Source organism: Paramormyrops kingsleyae, chromosome 2 (genome assembly GCF_048594095.1).
Source record: "Paramormyrops kingsleyae isolate MSU_618 chromosome 2, PKINGS_0.4, whole genome shotgun sequence".
In the NCBI taxonomy this organism is placed as follows: domain Eukaryota; kingdom Metazoa; phylum Chordata; class Actinopteri; order Osteoglossiformes; family Mormyridae; genus Paramormyrops; species Paramormyrops kingsleyae.
The window spans coordinates 5763520-5780190 of record NC_132798.1 but is presented as its reverse complement, the minus strand read 5'-3'; the positions used below and the strand labels follow the sequence as shown (position 1 = coordinate 5780190).

The window sequence follows — 16671 nt, the reverse complement described above, 5'->3', positions numbered from 1 at the left end:
TTCACCAGAGGTGTGTTTTAATAGAGTTGCAATTTTGGTGAAAGGTATATGTAAGTTAATTTCAACAGTTTAAGGACATCAAATACAAATACTTGCTTTCCAAACTCTGTATCACTGCATGAGAAAGAAGCTTTTTGGTGCAGAACAACAACTGCTTCATATTTTAGCAAAAGTACTGTCTGTTTAAGAGGCTCAGAAACTTCCCAGCCCTTCATTTGTTGGCAGTCAGAAGCTTCTCTTGGGAGAAAAGGTCAGGGGCTGATTTTCTGCGCTCTGTGTCTGCAGAAACACTTAATATAAGAATGGAAGGGAGCCCTTCTCTGATATTTCTGTCTCAGTGATGGCAAAGGAGCATTTAAAGGCAGAACTTTTGGGCCGTTAGTTATTGCGGACATAACTGGTGGTGAGACCAATATATAATTCTTGCTTGTTTTAACCCCTAACACTCCCTTTTAGGCAATGCCATCCAAAGTCCTACACGCATCATTCATACAATAAGTCTCTAAAGTAGCATTTTACCTTTAAACGTCTGGCCTTTTCTCAGTAATCTGCACCTCTTTTGTAGGTGTTTAATTATAATTAGGGATAATGTGATCTAAGCTATGCATATTCAGGCAATTCCTATGTGAATTATTTCTTTTGGCCTTGTGACATTTCAAGGTGAAATTAATTTAAATCTCATCCATCCATCCGTTTTCTGCACCCTCTTGTCCAAAGCAGGGTCATAGGAGCCTGGAGCCCATCCCAGAAGCCACAGGCGCAGAGCAGGGAATAACTCAGGATGGGGCACCAGCCCATCGCAGAATTTAAATCTCAGTTTCTACATAATGATAAGCCTAGAAGATACATTAAATACGACCTTATTTTCATTTGAGTATTAACTCCTTTAAAAAGACATGGAAAATATGTACAATTTTTTTCCACCTAAAAAATTGCAATCTGACAAACCTTACAGTCAATAAAATTGAAGGTATTTGTTTATGCGAAGGGTCTGGATATATTGTGAAAAGGTATAGCTGGACTGCATCCAAAAGCCTATAAAATTATTTATGAATTATGCTTCTGGAACGGAATCTAATGTGTTTTAAACAATTTTTTTTTGAGGTTTGGATACTGGTCAGACTTAAGCGCTTGGCAGAAAAGTTTAAATTTTTTATTTTTTTTGAGACAGCCAAATGATGAAACCTTGTAAATATTTTAGATAGACATTATGTTTGCTGTTTTATCAGTATTGTACTTTTTAATCTTTTTGTTGTCTTTTTCTTCTAAGAATTCATTTTCGTGCAAGCTTTGATCAGTGCACCGACAATCTATGGTTGGTATTATAATTTGCATAGTTTAGCTTGCAACTACCTAGAATGGGCTGGACATTAAAAGGAAGCGGTTTCTGCAAAGTTTCTCTTGGTTTGATACACGTTTCCCTGATGATCTCTGCCAGGCTACACTAATCTTCCATATCTTTTCCCTGGGCTGATACAGATGTGTCTGATGTACTTACTGTATTTATGCTGTGAATACCTTTGAAATGCCAACATATGTAGAATTACATCTTTATCTGTCATTGAAAAGAATTATTTCCCAAATTTTTTTGCTTGAATGCAAGCCACAGTTAGTAACCAGTATTATTATTTGGTGATCTTATCAAGTAAGATCAAAACTGAATGAGACAACCAAACTGGGTTTGCTTTTTTCCTTGAAAGAAGAATCTTGACCACATCACTGACTGTAAGGGGGAGACACAGTAAAAAGTAAGAGTGATAGTTGCAGTGCTATTTTAGTTAAAATTATTACTTGCAGTAGCACTGTCGTGTAGCAACCAAAAGTAAAATGGGGGGAAAAAGCTCCCAATGAAAGATTATGCACAAATACTGACTGGACTTATAGATATATTCACAAAAATGCTCTAACTTGCCCTCTCTCTTGCTCTATTTACCTTAAAAGGCACTTTGAATTTTTTATTATTATATAGTATATAACACAGCTGGGTTAGGGAGCCATCATCCACAAACATGAAATACTTTTCATTTTGGAATGGTGATTGTAGGTCTCAGTAGAGAAAATCACAGCTGAAAGAAATAAATTCTTGGATTTGTGCAAAATTGTTTTTCCATTATTTTGCATTTAAAGTCTTCTAAGGAGTAAGAAAACATATTAAAAACAGCACTGTGTAAAACATTTTTTTCTATGACTTGACTCCACAGGGACACATTAGAACGACAAAGCGCCCGTTTGTTTTTGCTAAAGAGCCGGTCTGAAACCATTAGTTTGTCACAATTTGTCCTATTCAACAATGAAAACATAAACCATGGCGTGGCTTGTTAATGCAAAACTGACCAAACTGACTGAAGTCATTAATAGGAGCCTGCTGATATTGTGTTTGAGTAGAAAATTATTAGTCCGCCAATCTAGCACCATTTAAACTTATTCCTCTGTATATTAATGTGTAATAAAATACACATCTAATAAGGAATTAACCCTCAGGCCTAGAGATGAAAGTAGTTACTAACAAATAGTGGTACAGCAATGTCCAAACTTACTCAGATTCTACTGACCTCCATAAATTAGACCCAGAATTAATCATAACCCAGTGTTTTTTTGTTTTTAGAAATATATACATTTTTCTGATTAAAAGAAATACAACCAAAAGGTTGGAAAAGGTGAAATATTAAAAAACAATCTTCAAGGTCTGTTGTGTGTCTGTCGTCCGGTCTACATCAAAGGTTGACGTGGTCTGCAATAGCTTCAGCATATCGTTAGTGAACCAGAGTCCCATGCATGCAGGTGTTACGCACCTGGAAGGCGTGGCTGGCAAATCCGAGGCCCAGCTGCCGACAGACCACCATAGCCTCCATGGTGCCCCAGCCCTCACCGCACACTGTGCCCCAGACCAAGGAGCCGTTCCTCTCTGCCAGGACCTCCACCCGCCCCTCAAAAGGATTCCGTCCTCCGCTGAGGCGCAGCTGTGGAGAACATGGCAATCCAGGAAGTTAGCCCACAGACCTCTGAAATGAGACTGCCCTCAGCGTATTTTTTAAGGAACATTTGAACTATAATTGTCTAGGACATAAGAAGGTTAAATTCATACCATCGGAATGCCATAAATGTGCACTGATAAATTTCATTACCTGAATGTAGAATATATTTAAATAAAAGCATATTGATGCAAAGTGCGGCCTCTTTTTATTAACTTGATTGTTTCCTTTATTGTGGTCCAGCACTGACAATTACAGAACTAGAACTATATATATTTAAATAAGAAAATGAGAAATGCGGCATGTATTGAAAGATAACCAAATTCACATTGGTTTAATATAGTGTGCTTCTTGTGTGCCAATCCAAAGTTAATGAACACCATTCGTAGCAAGTATATATTGAAACGTTTTGACATGATTTTGATGTTTGCAGCACTTCTGAAGACTTCCTAGCAGATCTGCTATGCTGCCTGCTGCATGAGGTAATCACACGAATGTGGTGTTTTTGATATTGCCAGAGGGTGTCAACCCATGAAAAGCAGCTGTGTTATGGTGACAGGAAACGCTGTTAATAAGGTCACATGATGACTTGCTAAAGGGCAGTGCTGGTCTAGGCCGCCCCCCCCCCTCACCCGCTGCTGGAAACCCATCGCTGGGACGTTACACCTCACGCCTGCGTCCTCCTCGTGACTGCATCCGAGCGATTCCTTGTTGAACGAGCACTCAGTGATGGACTTCTCAAATCCAGAACACTCCACCTCATTCATATGGACTGGGCCCATTCCTGAAGACCACAAAGACCCATTATGATGTCAACTTTCACAGTTTTCCATTGCAATTAAAATACAAAAGTGTTTCTCTGACTTGTATTGTTGCTCCTGCGCAATTGTAGTTAGGTACTAGCTGTACTGTACAGATGAAAGATTTAAAAACAAGCAATCTGATAATGGGAAATAAAAGATTTGGACTGGTGCTCAATAATGCTAATTTAAGCCAGAGAAGCAGGCTTCAGTTTGTCATTGACTCATATTTTATGGCACACATGGTATTTGCATTAGTCTCCATCAAATGATTTACTATGAAGTTACTGGAGATGTTAACCACACTCATTTCTTGGGTCAAAAGAACGTGTGAGGTGTATATATTTTTTTTTCTATTCATGAGATGTAGCAATCTTAACTTGCACCTGCCGAACCAATAACATGCAGATGCCATGATGTCAGTTTAATAATAATGTCTTTTCTGCAGCCTCACCTACTCAACCTTCCTCCTGCATCCTTTTCCTGCATTCAGCGTATCATTATTCTGGAATTTACAACCTTAGCTCCCATCTTAGGGCTGAGGCCTCATTGTGGATTTTACGTTGATTATTGTGGTCATACCCATAATGGGAACAAGCAGCATTCATTTACTTTTACTGCCATTTGGTCATGGTGCGAAACACTGAGAGATGTTCCTGTTACACAGAAAACATGTTGGTAACACTTTACTTAAAGCAGTCAGCATAATGCATTGCAATCCATTCATAAAATATAATAAACACGGCTATAACTATTTATAAAAAGGCATAACACATTACAGCCATGCTTATTATGCATTATGAATGCGCTATGAATCTATAATGCATCTATAAATACCTGCATAATGCAGTACAAAGCACCCTTAATTCTTATATTGACCATTACAATGCATTATGCAGGTATTTATAAAAGAATATCTGAAAAATATTTTTTTGGGCTGAAGAAAAAGTGAAATATTGACAAACAATGATGGGATCAGTACTGTGGAACATTACCCCCCCACACCCACAGTAATCTACTGAGCACAAGATTGCAGCAGGACTGCACTATATAGCTATGCACCTCTATCAGAACCTGAGTTCCTGCCAATGTATCTCAAACCAGACATATTCTGTGCTTCACCACATGATATACTGCTGCACATGCATCATGCTACCCTGCACCCACCCATTTAGTATGATTCTGCACTGCGCGCTCACCCTGTCTTGCATTCTTTTATAGGGAAAATGTTGTTGAATTGTCTCTTCTACATGCATCACTGTGACCCACACATAAAAAGCCTTATCACTTCACTGTAGGGAACTTACGTATGTAAAATGGCAACAGAATCGAACAGATCTTCATGTCTACGTCCCATTCATGTCTTATAAAATTAATGTCTACGCAAGAGCAAAAGGAAGACTTTTTTATTTAAAGGTTTTCAAAGAGCACATGCTCCTGGGCTTCCAGCAATGAGTGATGGTTTCTAGTTGATGGATGCTTGCACTTCTGGTTTTAGTTTGACAATTCCCTGTGAAATCTCACAGCAGCCTCTAAAATGAGTAACGCTAGAATGATCTAAAGCAGGGGTTTGCAACCCCAGGGACCCCAGATGAAAACTGAGCATAGCTATCACTAACATGTGATCAGATAATGAACAGCTAAGCGCCGGGACAAGGGCTTTAATATTTCTTGCTCCGGGGGGGCAGGTTGAAAGTGTTAGAAATGTCAATGACAGGGTTTTGAGTCAGACTTCACAACAGTACCAGCAGATAAAACTTCAAAACAAATCCAAACAAGATGTAACAAAACTGTACAATATATCCTAATCACGTATACTGTATTTTAAAATAAAGTAATTCTAATTGCAAGACATTTACTTGGATAGTGTTCCCTGTAAAAATTAAAAAAATGCACAGAAATATAAATATTTGAAAAAATTCTGATCTTGTTGAAGGTGATATAAAAATGTAAGCTTGCACATCCCCAGAGGAAATTTTTGCTGCTCTTAACAGTCCATCTCATCAGAAATAAGGAGCAAAAGAATAAATCAGTTTGAGGACAGAAGAAACACCAGATAACAGGAGTTCTTTTACTGTGATCATGGGTTTCTCAGTATTTGAAAATAGAGACACAGAGTTGAGGCTTGAATTTGATCAGAGACAAATTCCTGATGTTGTGCAGGTTCAGTTACAAGCCAAATCAAGTTTTCTGTTGGATCTCAAAAGCTGATTATTTCAAGTTCAGTGCAGTGAGAGAAAAAAAAAGAGCATTTTAAGATCTTAAATAGGCTATTTCTCAGGAGCTGAAATTAAGAAGTATGACCAAATGGTCAAAATCTTTTATTGACACTATATTGAACTCAGTTAATAGGCAAACAAGAGACAAAGAAGAGATCTTATTTTGAATTTTCCTCTTGTTAGATTCTGCATTAGGGTTATCACACAAAGCCTGACAGCTTGAAGAACATTATGGAAAAACACAACAGCACAATAAGTATTAAGAAATCATATTACAGGTATAGGCAGGGTTTCGCCATACTAAGGTACATTTATGAAAGAAGTAAAAGAAAGAGACAGTAAGTTAGGGACTTTTTCCGCGCCGGTTTTCATGCTGGAACAAAAGGGCTAGAATGGAAACCTTGATCCCCATGTGAGGCGGCTCTGTGAGGCGGCTCTGTGAGGCATTACAGTACCTTGGCCCAGGCGGCCGCCGGTCAGGAATTCTTTGGCGGTGCCAAAGCCCAGCTCTCTGCACACGACCGTGGCAGAGATGAGGTTCCAGTTGTCGTCGCAGATGGTGCCCCACTCGCCATTCTTCAGCACCTCCACACGGCCCTCTCCCACGATGGCCCCACCCCTGAGACGGACCAGAGGCTGCTGTGGAGGCCAACGCAGGAACGGCAGTCAGACGGAGTTTCAGGTTCCTCACCTTTACACTCATTTGTGTTTTTCCAAACTGATCAATGTCATCCGTGTTGGGACAGACCACTTCTTTTATGAATATATATTTTCACATTTATTTTTGCATTTCTTGTTAAAGACTAATTAATGGATTATTCATTTGCTATTGAAAAATCAGATACATTTGATGGAAGAATTTATCATTTATGTTAATTTTAACTTTAATTACTCCCATTGCATAACAACAAGAACAAAATCTTCTCAGGAATCTTCTCAACTGTTAATGGAAATTTTCACCATAACATTTCCTGCAGAAACATGGATTTTTAATAGTTAAAAGAAGAACAAAGGCCATCATTTAAAAAGTTAACATCCTGAATTCCATCGCTGTTTCATCAGTTGTATGAAATGCAAAAAATGCACTTGATGCAAAGTATCATGATGTCAGCATTCTTTCAACACTTGGAATACAGCTTGACTTTTGCAAGACTTTGCTTCCAGTTTCATCACAACAGGTCAAAAGTCATGCAGTGATATTTACTGCTAATGAAAACAATTTATACATTCCATACAAACAAGCAGCCACGACCGTCATGGATGTAACGACATGTTCCAAATGATCTAAACAAATCATCTAACAGATATAAGCCAATGCCTAAGCTTACGTACTGAGGTATTATTTCTCAGATCTTCTGATGGACTTGTGCTGGACCTTTTTTCCCAACTATACAGAGCAACACACTCCACATATGAAAAGTACTATGTGCACGTTGCTACTTTTGGAGATGAGTGCCGTCCGTAAGTACATTTAGTGAGAAGGAAGTTTAATAGTAACATATCAATGTAACATGCATGTGTGTGTAAGTTAGGAGACTCAAAATTTGGATGAAGAGAATTGGTGTTGAGGAAAACTGACCTGTGGAACATGCCAGAATGCCCTCAGTTTCTGGGTTGTTTGATTCAGAGATGGGATGATGAGATCACTGTGACAGAGGACTCTTGACAATATGTGTTTTCAGTCTGTTTCTTTTGTACTCCATCTATTCTTTCTGATTTTCCCTGATCTAGAGGTGATGATCATGATCATTTGCGATGATCCACTTAACAGTGCAGGTATTTGAGGCTGAGTTTAACAAACAGACTACTCTGAATAGATATCACAAATATACCAGCCTGATTATCATTTCAAAAATGTAATTTTGTATATCACATGTATGTAAATTAAACATGTATGACCCAGGCCATTCAATATGAGAAAGGCTTGTAGAAATAATAAACTTCAAACAGCAATCATCAAAAACAAATCTGACTAGATGTTCAGTTAAACTTCAAAGAATACAGCATGCTAAAATTGATATATACTACTATACATAATGCGTTATTAAACCGTTTTTTCCTGAAAATCTTGAATGACACACATGTTGCCATACATGTAACCTAGGCCCAAAAAGTTCTATTCTGTTTATGTAAGTTTATTGTGGAAAACAAATAAAATGGGGGCTGACCTTAACTACGGGACCTATTTGCTAAAATAAAGCAATAAGGAAGTAGATGTTTATTTTATTGTAAGTGAGTTCATTATATACGCACCATATGACAACAATGACACTACTTGAGGTACAAGCATTGACTGGTTCCCCATGCTGAGCAAAATCAGCCCCAGCAAATTAGATTAATATACAACTGGGCCTTTTAAAAAGCCCTGTATAGTGAATCATTTAAAGGCATTGCATTTCTCAACACATTCTGTTGCTATGGTGATGCTTTCTTTTGTTGATCCATTTCCAATTGGTTCTCATCCAACATTCCATTGGCCATCGCATTATTATAGAGTATAAAAGTACACAATGATTAATATTTATTGTGGTTTTACAAGACCAAGTAGGTCCCAATTTAATAAAAACAAAAAGACAAACTGTTTGTATCGCAGTAATTTATTATACTAGCCTTGAATTTCTTTTTTTGCAAATACCCAGTGTAAGCTATTGTTTATCTTCCTTAATAAATTGCTGCTAAGTTGCAAGCAAATTATTAATCTTCTCCCAGAATTCTACACGTTGTCTTGGTAAGTCCCTGATTTACACGCTGTTAGGGTTTTTAGGGTTAGTGTTCAGGCATCCCTCAAATTTACTCACAAGATTTCGGGGCAGCCGATTAGCATGTAAAAACACTGAAATGTTGCACGTACTCCATAAAACAGAAGCTAAATAAACAGCAGTTTAGAAGCTGACGAGGACAATCTTTTAATGGAAGACCTACCTCTTGCCTGAAAGCTTTTCTGAAGCCAGCCATGGGTGTGGGGGCGAATGACCGTCCTGGAACACAGCTCACCACCACTGGTAAGCCTTCTGCACAGCTGCCATTGATTTTTTCTGCCTCGTTGCGCCCAAGTTTGCAGCTGGACAGGTGGGACTCGGTTCCTGTGCAGTTCACAGAGTAATCCCAGTAGGTGTGTTTCCGCCTACGTGCGAACATCCTGTGAGTTTAGATGGACAAACAACAGCTGCATCATTCATCTGTTTTTTAGCTGACTGGCCCTTCCACACCACTCCAGTGTCAGGTTGCACATGCTCCCTGAATATGCCAGTCACATATATAATTGATTACCTAATCCCAGTGTTTTCATACGTGACATAATCTAACCAAATGTTTTCACTTTGGACAGTGGAAAATGTGTTTTGTATCTAATATTGAACTCCTGCCAGGCCTGAAACAAAGACTGCCCCTAGCCTGTTTTAATTAAATGCCGCTATACTGTGGAATCTGTGACTACTGACTCCCATAAGCCGTACATTTAAAAGCTACAAAAATATGACAGCATGAAAATCCAAAGTGAATATAAAAATAAAATTCATTTTTGGTGGCACTTATCATGCTTATGAGACAAAGCTGCACATCTGTGGAAATTAAGCTTTCAAAGACCTAAGTGCTTTCTCCGAAGCAGTGGGATTTTGAAGAGAGCATAGAACATAAAATAAATCACACACTTTTGCATGATCTTAAAATATATCAATCATATTTACAATGATCCCGTTTTCTTTTTATCCATGAATTTTCCAGAGCTTGAAGTAACCAAGAGGTTGAGACAATTGTGCTTGAGTAACAAATCCTTCACAAAGCCTACTGAGCTCTGCACTGGGAGATTTGGCCCACAAAAATGTTCCGCCATCTCTGAGTGAGTGTGACTCGGCACGTAGCTCAGTTGGGCTCCTGCTGCCGCTCTAACTGTCCGTCTCAGATACATTTATCCATACACAAGCACAAAGCCAAGACCAATATGGTTTACACGTGTATGCTTATAAGTCAGGAAAGGCAGAATTTCAGTACCAAATAACAGTTTATTTGGGTATATTGAAGTACACACCAAAAGTATATCACATTCTGTATAATTTTGTAACCCTTTTTCCTATATGAACAATTTTCAGCTTCAGTTTGAGATTTCTGGCTAAACTCTTTTACACGGGTTTCCACTATTAAATTAACTATTCATGTTTTTTTTTCCCCCCAGTTTGCGGGCATTACAGCTACCTAATGGTATGTGCCGGTTTCGGAAAGAAGAAGGTAGCAGGGGAGCAGACATAATGAACGGTATGCGAGGTTATATCGAATGGTACTAAAACTGATTTATGAGGAGTCACGTGAAGCGTTGTGGTGATGCGAACAGAACTGGAGGAAATGTCTCCGCTGGACGTGACCAAATGACGGTCCCCAAGAAATAAATTTGTATGAAACTGCTCTTATGCAGTGTTGAGGCCGTCGAGGTCCAGAAGTCGCCCCAGTGAATCACACGGAGGTCATGGCCCTGAATATTTGACTAATAGCCCTGAATTTCAGTAGATATTTTTCTTTTTTCCTGCACTAACAGTACAGTGTAGTAGGTAGTCCTTCATTAGGCTATTTTTCTTTTTTTTTTTTATTATTATTTTTTAAATTTTTATTTTTATTTAGGCTAATTTTCTACCGATCGCATATAATTTTGTTTAATCTATTTCAGCGGAAAAGACATGCACATAAAATTTGTCCGCATTACAATAAGCTGGCCAACCAGATGTTGAGTTAATTTCTTGAGGAGAAATTTGCCAGGCTGATTTTTAGTTATATGATTGCTTCTTTCTTGGAATGAACTGGACTAAATCCAGTGGAATGCCAATGATCTGACATTTTAGTTTTCCATGCACCCTAAGATCAAAACAGACTTGCGAAAACTCTGAGAAATTAACCTTATGTTTAGGGGTTTTTACATAAAAAAAATGTGACAAGACTCCTCAACATATTGGGTCGCATATTAATATCTCTGTGTAAAAAGGTCTTGCCACAATGAGAAGTCTGGAAGTGGCAGAGGGATAAGGACGTCACACTTTTACATGATGTCATTCTGTGCTGCCTGTGACTTTCACACGTGCCTTATACTCACTTGTAGACTCGAGCATTGTATCTCCTCTCACCAGGAAAGCCAAACATGCCACAGATGACATGGCTGTTCATTGGGGTCCAGTCCACATCACAGAGCTGTTTCCATCTGCCCTCGTCCTTCACTTCCACGTAGCCCTCTGTGACTGGAATGCGCTTGCGGTAAGATGCCAGGATCGCACGGATGCGTACATCCTCCACGTGGATGTTCAAGCTCTGTGGAGAAGCACGGCAGTGTTCAGGAACCAAAACATTCATGCCAGGAATTTTCATTGCGGAAAAGCGGACATAGAATATGTGAATTACTGTCATTTTCAACAGATTTCATCAAACAAATACTACACGTGCGTGACTATGGACCCCTGAGACCTTTCAGATGGTGTTGTGAATTCCTTGTGCCCATGCTGTATTTCTCTGACTGAGGTTTACTTTAAAACTACACACATTTTATTATATAAATGTATATATTTCAGTGGGTAAAAAAAATAGTTGGAATAAAACCATTATATTATCCAACTACCCATCTATTTTATAACTACTCATCCTGGTCAAGACTGTGGTGGGGGGGGTGGGGGGGCTTCCAGCCTAACCTATGACAGCACAGAGCACATGGCTGGGAAACACCCTGGATGGAATACCAGTCCACCACGGGGCACATGCACACACATATAATCATACTCTACTTTGCCATTTAGAGACACCAATTAGCCCAAATGCATGCCTTTGGACTTCAGGCTAAAAAAAAAAGAGTACCTCGAGGAAATTCCTGCAACATCGCCCTCTCCTGGTGAGGAATGGGTTCCTACCTCAAGTGGAGGAGTTTACGTTTCTCAGGGTCTTGTTCACGAGTGAAGGAAGAAGGGAGTGGAAGGTCAACAGACAGATCGGTGCAGCGTTAGCAGTAATGCGGACACTGTACCGTTCTGTCGTGGTGAAGAGGGAGCTGAGCTGGAAGGTGAAGCTTCTGATATGCCAGTCGGTCTACGTCCCTACCCTCACCTATGGTCATGAGTTCTGGGTAGTGACCGTAAGAATGAGGATCACGGATCTAAGCGGCAGAAATGAGTTTCCTCCACAGGGTGTCTGGGCTCAGCCTTAGAGGCAGGGTGAGGAGCTCAGACATTTGAGAGGGACGCAAAGTAGAACCGCTGCTCCTCCACATAGAAAGGAGCCAGTTGAGGGGGTTTGGGCATCTATCTAGGACGCCTCCTGGACGGCTCCCTGGGGAGGTGTTTCAGGCATGTCCAACTGGGAGGAGGCCCCGGGGCAGAACCAGGACACACTGGATATTATCTCTCAGATAGCCTAGGGACGCCTTGGGATTCCCCTGGAGGAGTTGGAGGAGGTGTCTGGTGAGAGGGAGGTCTGGGCATCCCTGCTTAGACTGCTGGCCCCACAACCCGACCCCGGATAAGCAGAAGAAAATGGATGGATGGATGGAAGGATGGTGAAAATCATCCCACAACCCTTCTAGGGTTTTATACAAACTGCCAAAATACACACAGTGTCCACTCTACCTGGTATGCAGTAACTGGGCAGTGTCCATTTCTATCACGAGACCTACTTTGAGGGCTGTGAAATCTGTTCAGAGAAGCCCTTGCACCCTTGAGGTTTTCCATTCTCTTCTGACCTCTTACCTCTTACTGTGTTTTCAGCCACAGAACAGCTGCTAACTGGTGTTTTTTTGTTAATAGCACCATTCCCTGCAAACTCTGGACACTGTAGTGCATGAAAATCCTGGGATCCTCAAGATGCCCCGTAGGCTGTATGTATTCAATTGTAGCCATATGATCGGCCGTCTGGAAGAGCAGGCTGTTTGTGTTAACGAGCAGGTGTAGCTAGTGAAGCGTTTACTGCATCTGCTTTCTCCATCTTCAGGGCTAAAAACAAGCCCATATATCTGTGCTGTGTGACTTTGGTTGGTGTAGTCTGTACATATTCGTAGCAAGAGACCGGGGGCTCATTATCTGAAGTAATCATCTCATTTCCAGAGCCTAATATAAACAGTGTTGGCTTCTATGCAGGGAATCCCTATATTGTGGGCCAAACTGCTTGGCTTTCGGTCACTTTTTAGATGAGATGAGATGATGATACTTTATTGATCCTCGTAGGGAAGTTCTCCTTTTCCTACCCCATCTTGCTCTCCATGACACACAGTCCCATGTAGGTGAGAGTAAGCCTGGCAGTGGCGGGCAGCCACCCGTGGCAGCACCCATGGAGCTGGGGTTTAAGAGCCATGACTGTTCTGCTGAGGCCGGGCTCAAACCGGCGACCTTCCCAGCCCACTGAGCCTCACTCTGCCCCCCATTTTACCCTTATTAAACAGCAACAGTATCTTGTTTTTTGCCTGATAAATTAGCCAACTTAACTTTTGGTTTGTTACTCCACCCTTCTTCATGCCATGATGCCCATATTTTCGCCATGCCCCACTCTGTCCCTAAAGTTACACACTACACTTTATGCTCTTACTGCCCACAGTAAGGTTCCATTTTTCTTTGTCTGTCCCAGAATTCCTCACTTCGCCCTTTGCCCGGGAGAAAACTTGAAATGCTATGCTGACTCCAAAATACTTTGCTCAGCAGAAGATCTCCAAAAGCATGTCCTTTGCACTCAAGAGCAAAAGCCTGCCAAAGGATCATAGATGCTCCTTGTAATCAAGAGTGGTTTCCTAGAATTTCCCAATACTCCTAGGAATGCACAGATGCCACGATACTAAACACAACACAAATCTGCAATGAAGAGCGCTGTATTCTAAAGGCTGTATAAATGGGGATGAGGGAAATGAGGAGGCAATAATGGAATCTGGCAATAACAGAGCAACGAAAATGGGTGCGGTAGAGGGATTGTTATTGTTATTTAGATCTTACTGGGAACTGAGGATGGCTGCAATTGCATAAGAATTGTTGTCTCAGAAAATCAGATGCATTTTAGATGCTTGCTGGTTACTGCTCAACTCCTACGATCACAGACCTGAAATAGCACGTGTTGATATTAATGAATATTCTACTGAAGAAAGTCATGCCAAGTATCCTGCTTATGGACTCTCTAGGGACTTTAACCGAGACCTTAAGAGACAAACTGGTAGGCTAGCCACTGACCCAGATGATGTAGAACATATAAAAGTCTTTGTTGACAAATAAATTACATTCCTGAATATTGCAAATGACCTAAACAATTTCCATCATTGCTTCTTCAGATGACCGTGGAATGAAAGGAGAGATCCATAGATGTCTATAGTGATATGCTGGATGCAAGTAACTTAAGAGAATAACCACCTGTTAAAGCCACTTGCCTTATACAGTGGTACGTATGAGCACCCTGAAGGATTCGATTACATTTTCTAGCATGACAAAGAAAAATCCTTTACTGCACGAATCTTTATGTGCAAAACAATGGTGTACAGTTGAAAAATTTTAGGGCAACAGAGGAACTTTAACTGTATGACGTATGTATGATATCAGTACAGCATCTTTATGCAAGCTGTCCTACAGGAAGAGATACATCCAAGAAACAAGACAATCATAAGCCAGAGGCACTAGGAAACAGGGAACAAATATTTCTCATTTATAGTTTCTGAATTTGCAGAGTGCAGATGTATGAATTCATAGATATTCCAGACGTACATCCCACAGATAAAACATGCGGCTTTGCGGTCTGATGTGCAAGACAATAATGGCTTGGCCAGAGAAGAATAAGAAAAAAATGCTCTGTTTTTGTGCATTAAGTCATAATAGGAAAACTCAGGAAAAGTCACACTAACAGGTGATCGTGGGGGGTAATTTGTCTCCTGTCTGGGGTTCGTCTCCAAACAATACCAGAAACCTGTGTCGATACCAACGCTGTCATTGGAGATCATAAGAGAGGTGGTATCCTTCTGTCATCTTCATGACTCAACGGCTTGGGTTTGAACTCCAGGGAGGAATGTGAGGCAGCTGGAATAGCTATGTGCAGGGATAGGTCAGAGAGGGCCGGGATAAAGCTCTGGAAAAAGCCATGAAGCACAGAGAAGGAGCCTGTGTCTAAACCCTCTTTCCTACTTTACATAACTGTGCTTGTATTGCCAACGGAAACCAGTTCATTTTGTAAATATTCAGAATTAGATTTTTTTTAAAGCATCTGCCTGTTCATGCTTACAGGCAAGATACAATTTTATAAAGTTTAAAAAAAAAAAAACAAGTTTATAACCATACTACTACTACTCCTATTACTCTTTTTACTACTGCTCCTATTACTCCTATTACTACTACTCCTACTACTCCTATTACTACTACAACAACAACAACTACTACAACTACTACATGATTACAACAGCAGCAACTCCCCATCCATTTTCCAGCCACTTATCCTGGTCATAGAGGACATCATTGGACATCATAAAGCTTTATTTGGTTGGGCATGTCACTATGGTCAAAAGGACATAAAACACCCCTTTATTCCTGACAGCACCACAAGTTACACGCTAATAAAGCATGCTTGTGTATTATAAAGCACACACAGCTGATGGGGACATGTGTTGTCTGTTACAGAATTCTTAGTGTCCAACATAATAGAAATTAAATTCAATTCAATTCAGTTTTACATACATGATTCATGGTACAGGGATAAAAAGAAAGAAAATGCCAGAAAAGAAGCACAGGGCTGCTACCCCAGTGCCTCAGCTGTCTTCCTGTGTTCCCACTGAAAATCCCTTCCACATGTCTGACCTAATGCCACACAGCTTGATACGGCGTAGTTCATAATGAAATCTCAGTGCGTGCTACTCATTTCATTTCATTTACTTATTCATAAACCATTTTGTCTCTCTCGACCAAAAGGCTCTATCCTGAAGTATCATTTTAAGCAGGCATTTAAACCGCGACTGGAATTTTTTTTCCTCCACAAATTTCTTCAACCAAAAGACAAAAATAGAATAAATAAGCAAGCTTAGCAGGCAATTTCCCGGGGTAAGAACAGCCCCCCCCCCCGGTTAACTGTGAAAATCACTTACTGTGTCGGCTTTGAAAATCTTGTTTTAACTGCACACAAGCATAATAGATCTGAAATCTTGATATTTTATTCTTCTAGCATTGTAAAAAGATTTATATGCATGAAAGATTTTGTGGCTGAATGATCAGTGTCAGGGCTTTAAATGCTATTATTTATTGTTACTTTTCCTCAGGCTTTAAAATTTGGAGTATCATTATAAGAATGTAAAAATAAAAAACAGCTTGTTTCTAGGTGCCAAGAAAAACAGTTAAAAAAATATTTGAGACAATTGAGGTTTTAACTATATAATCTTCACAAAATAATAGTTTTCTTGTATTACATGATTTTTTTTTATATTTTAAAATCCTAAAATTGTTGGTTATTTGGTAATTCTGTACAAAGAAACATTCTGAATCTCAGATTTTTTTACATATGTACTGTATGCACCGTGAATAAATATATGCGATTTGTCTCAAAGATTTGCGATTAACATGTGGAATATCAGCATAGTTCTGGGAAGAATAGTGGTCAAAATCAGCCATCTTCTGGCACACCAAAAATGACAGACACCTGCATCTACTTACATCTGCTGGCAAGATATCATTCAAGTCTGATAAATTTACAAATAGACACACTAAAGAT

At 39.8% G+C, this 16671-nt stretch overlaps 1 protein-coding gene across 1 annotated transcript in view; it reads right to left on the bottom strand.

Moving 5' to 3' along the window:
- loxl2b (lysyl oxidase-like 2b) overlaps positions 1-16671 on the bottom strand; it is a 35415-nt gene that overhangs the window by 5354 nt on the left and 13390 nt on the right. Inside the window, exons 4-8 of the mRNA XM_023838531.2 lie at positions 11069-11280; positions 8914-9130; positions 6447-6630; positions 3605-3756; positions 2793-2960 (exon numbers count right to left, since the gene is read on the bottom strand). Coding sequence (XP_023694299.1) covers positions 2793-2960; positions 3605-3756; positions 6447-6630; positions 8914-9130; positions 11069-11280 — 933 coding nt within the window. The remainder of the gene's footprint in view (positions 1-2792; positions 2961-3604; positions 3757-6446; positions 6631-8913; positions 9131-11068; positions 11281-16671) is intronic.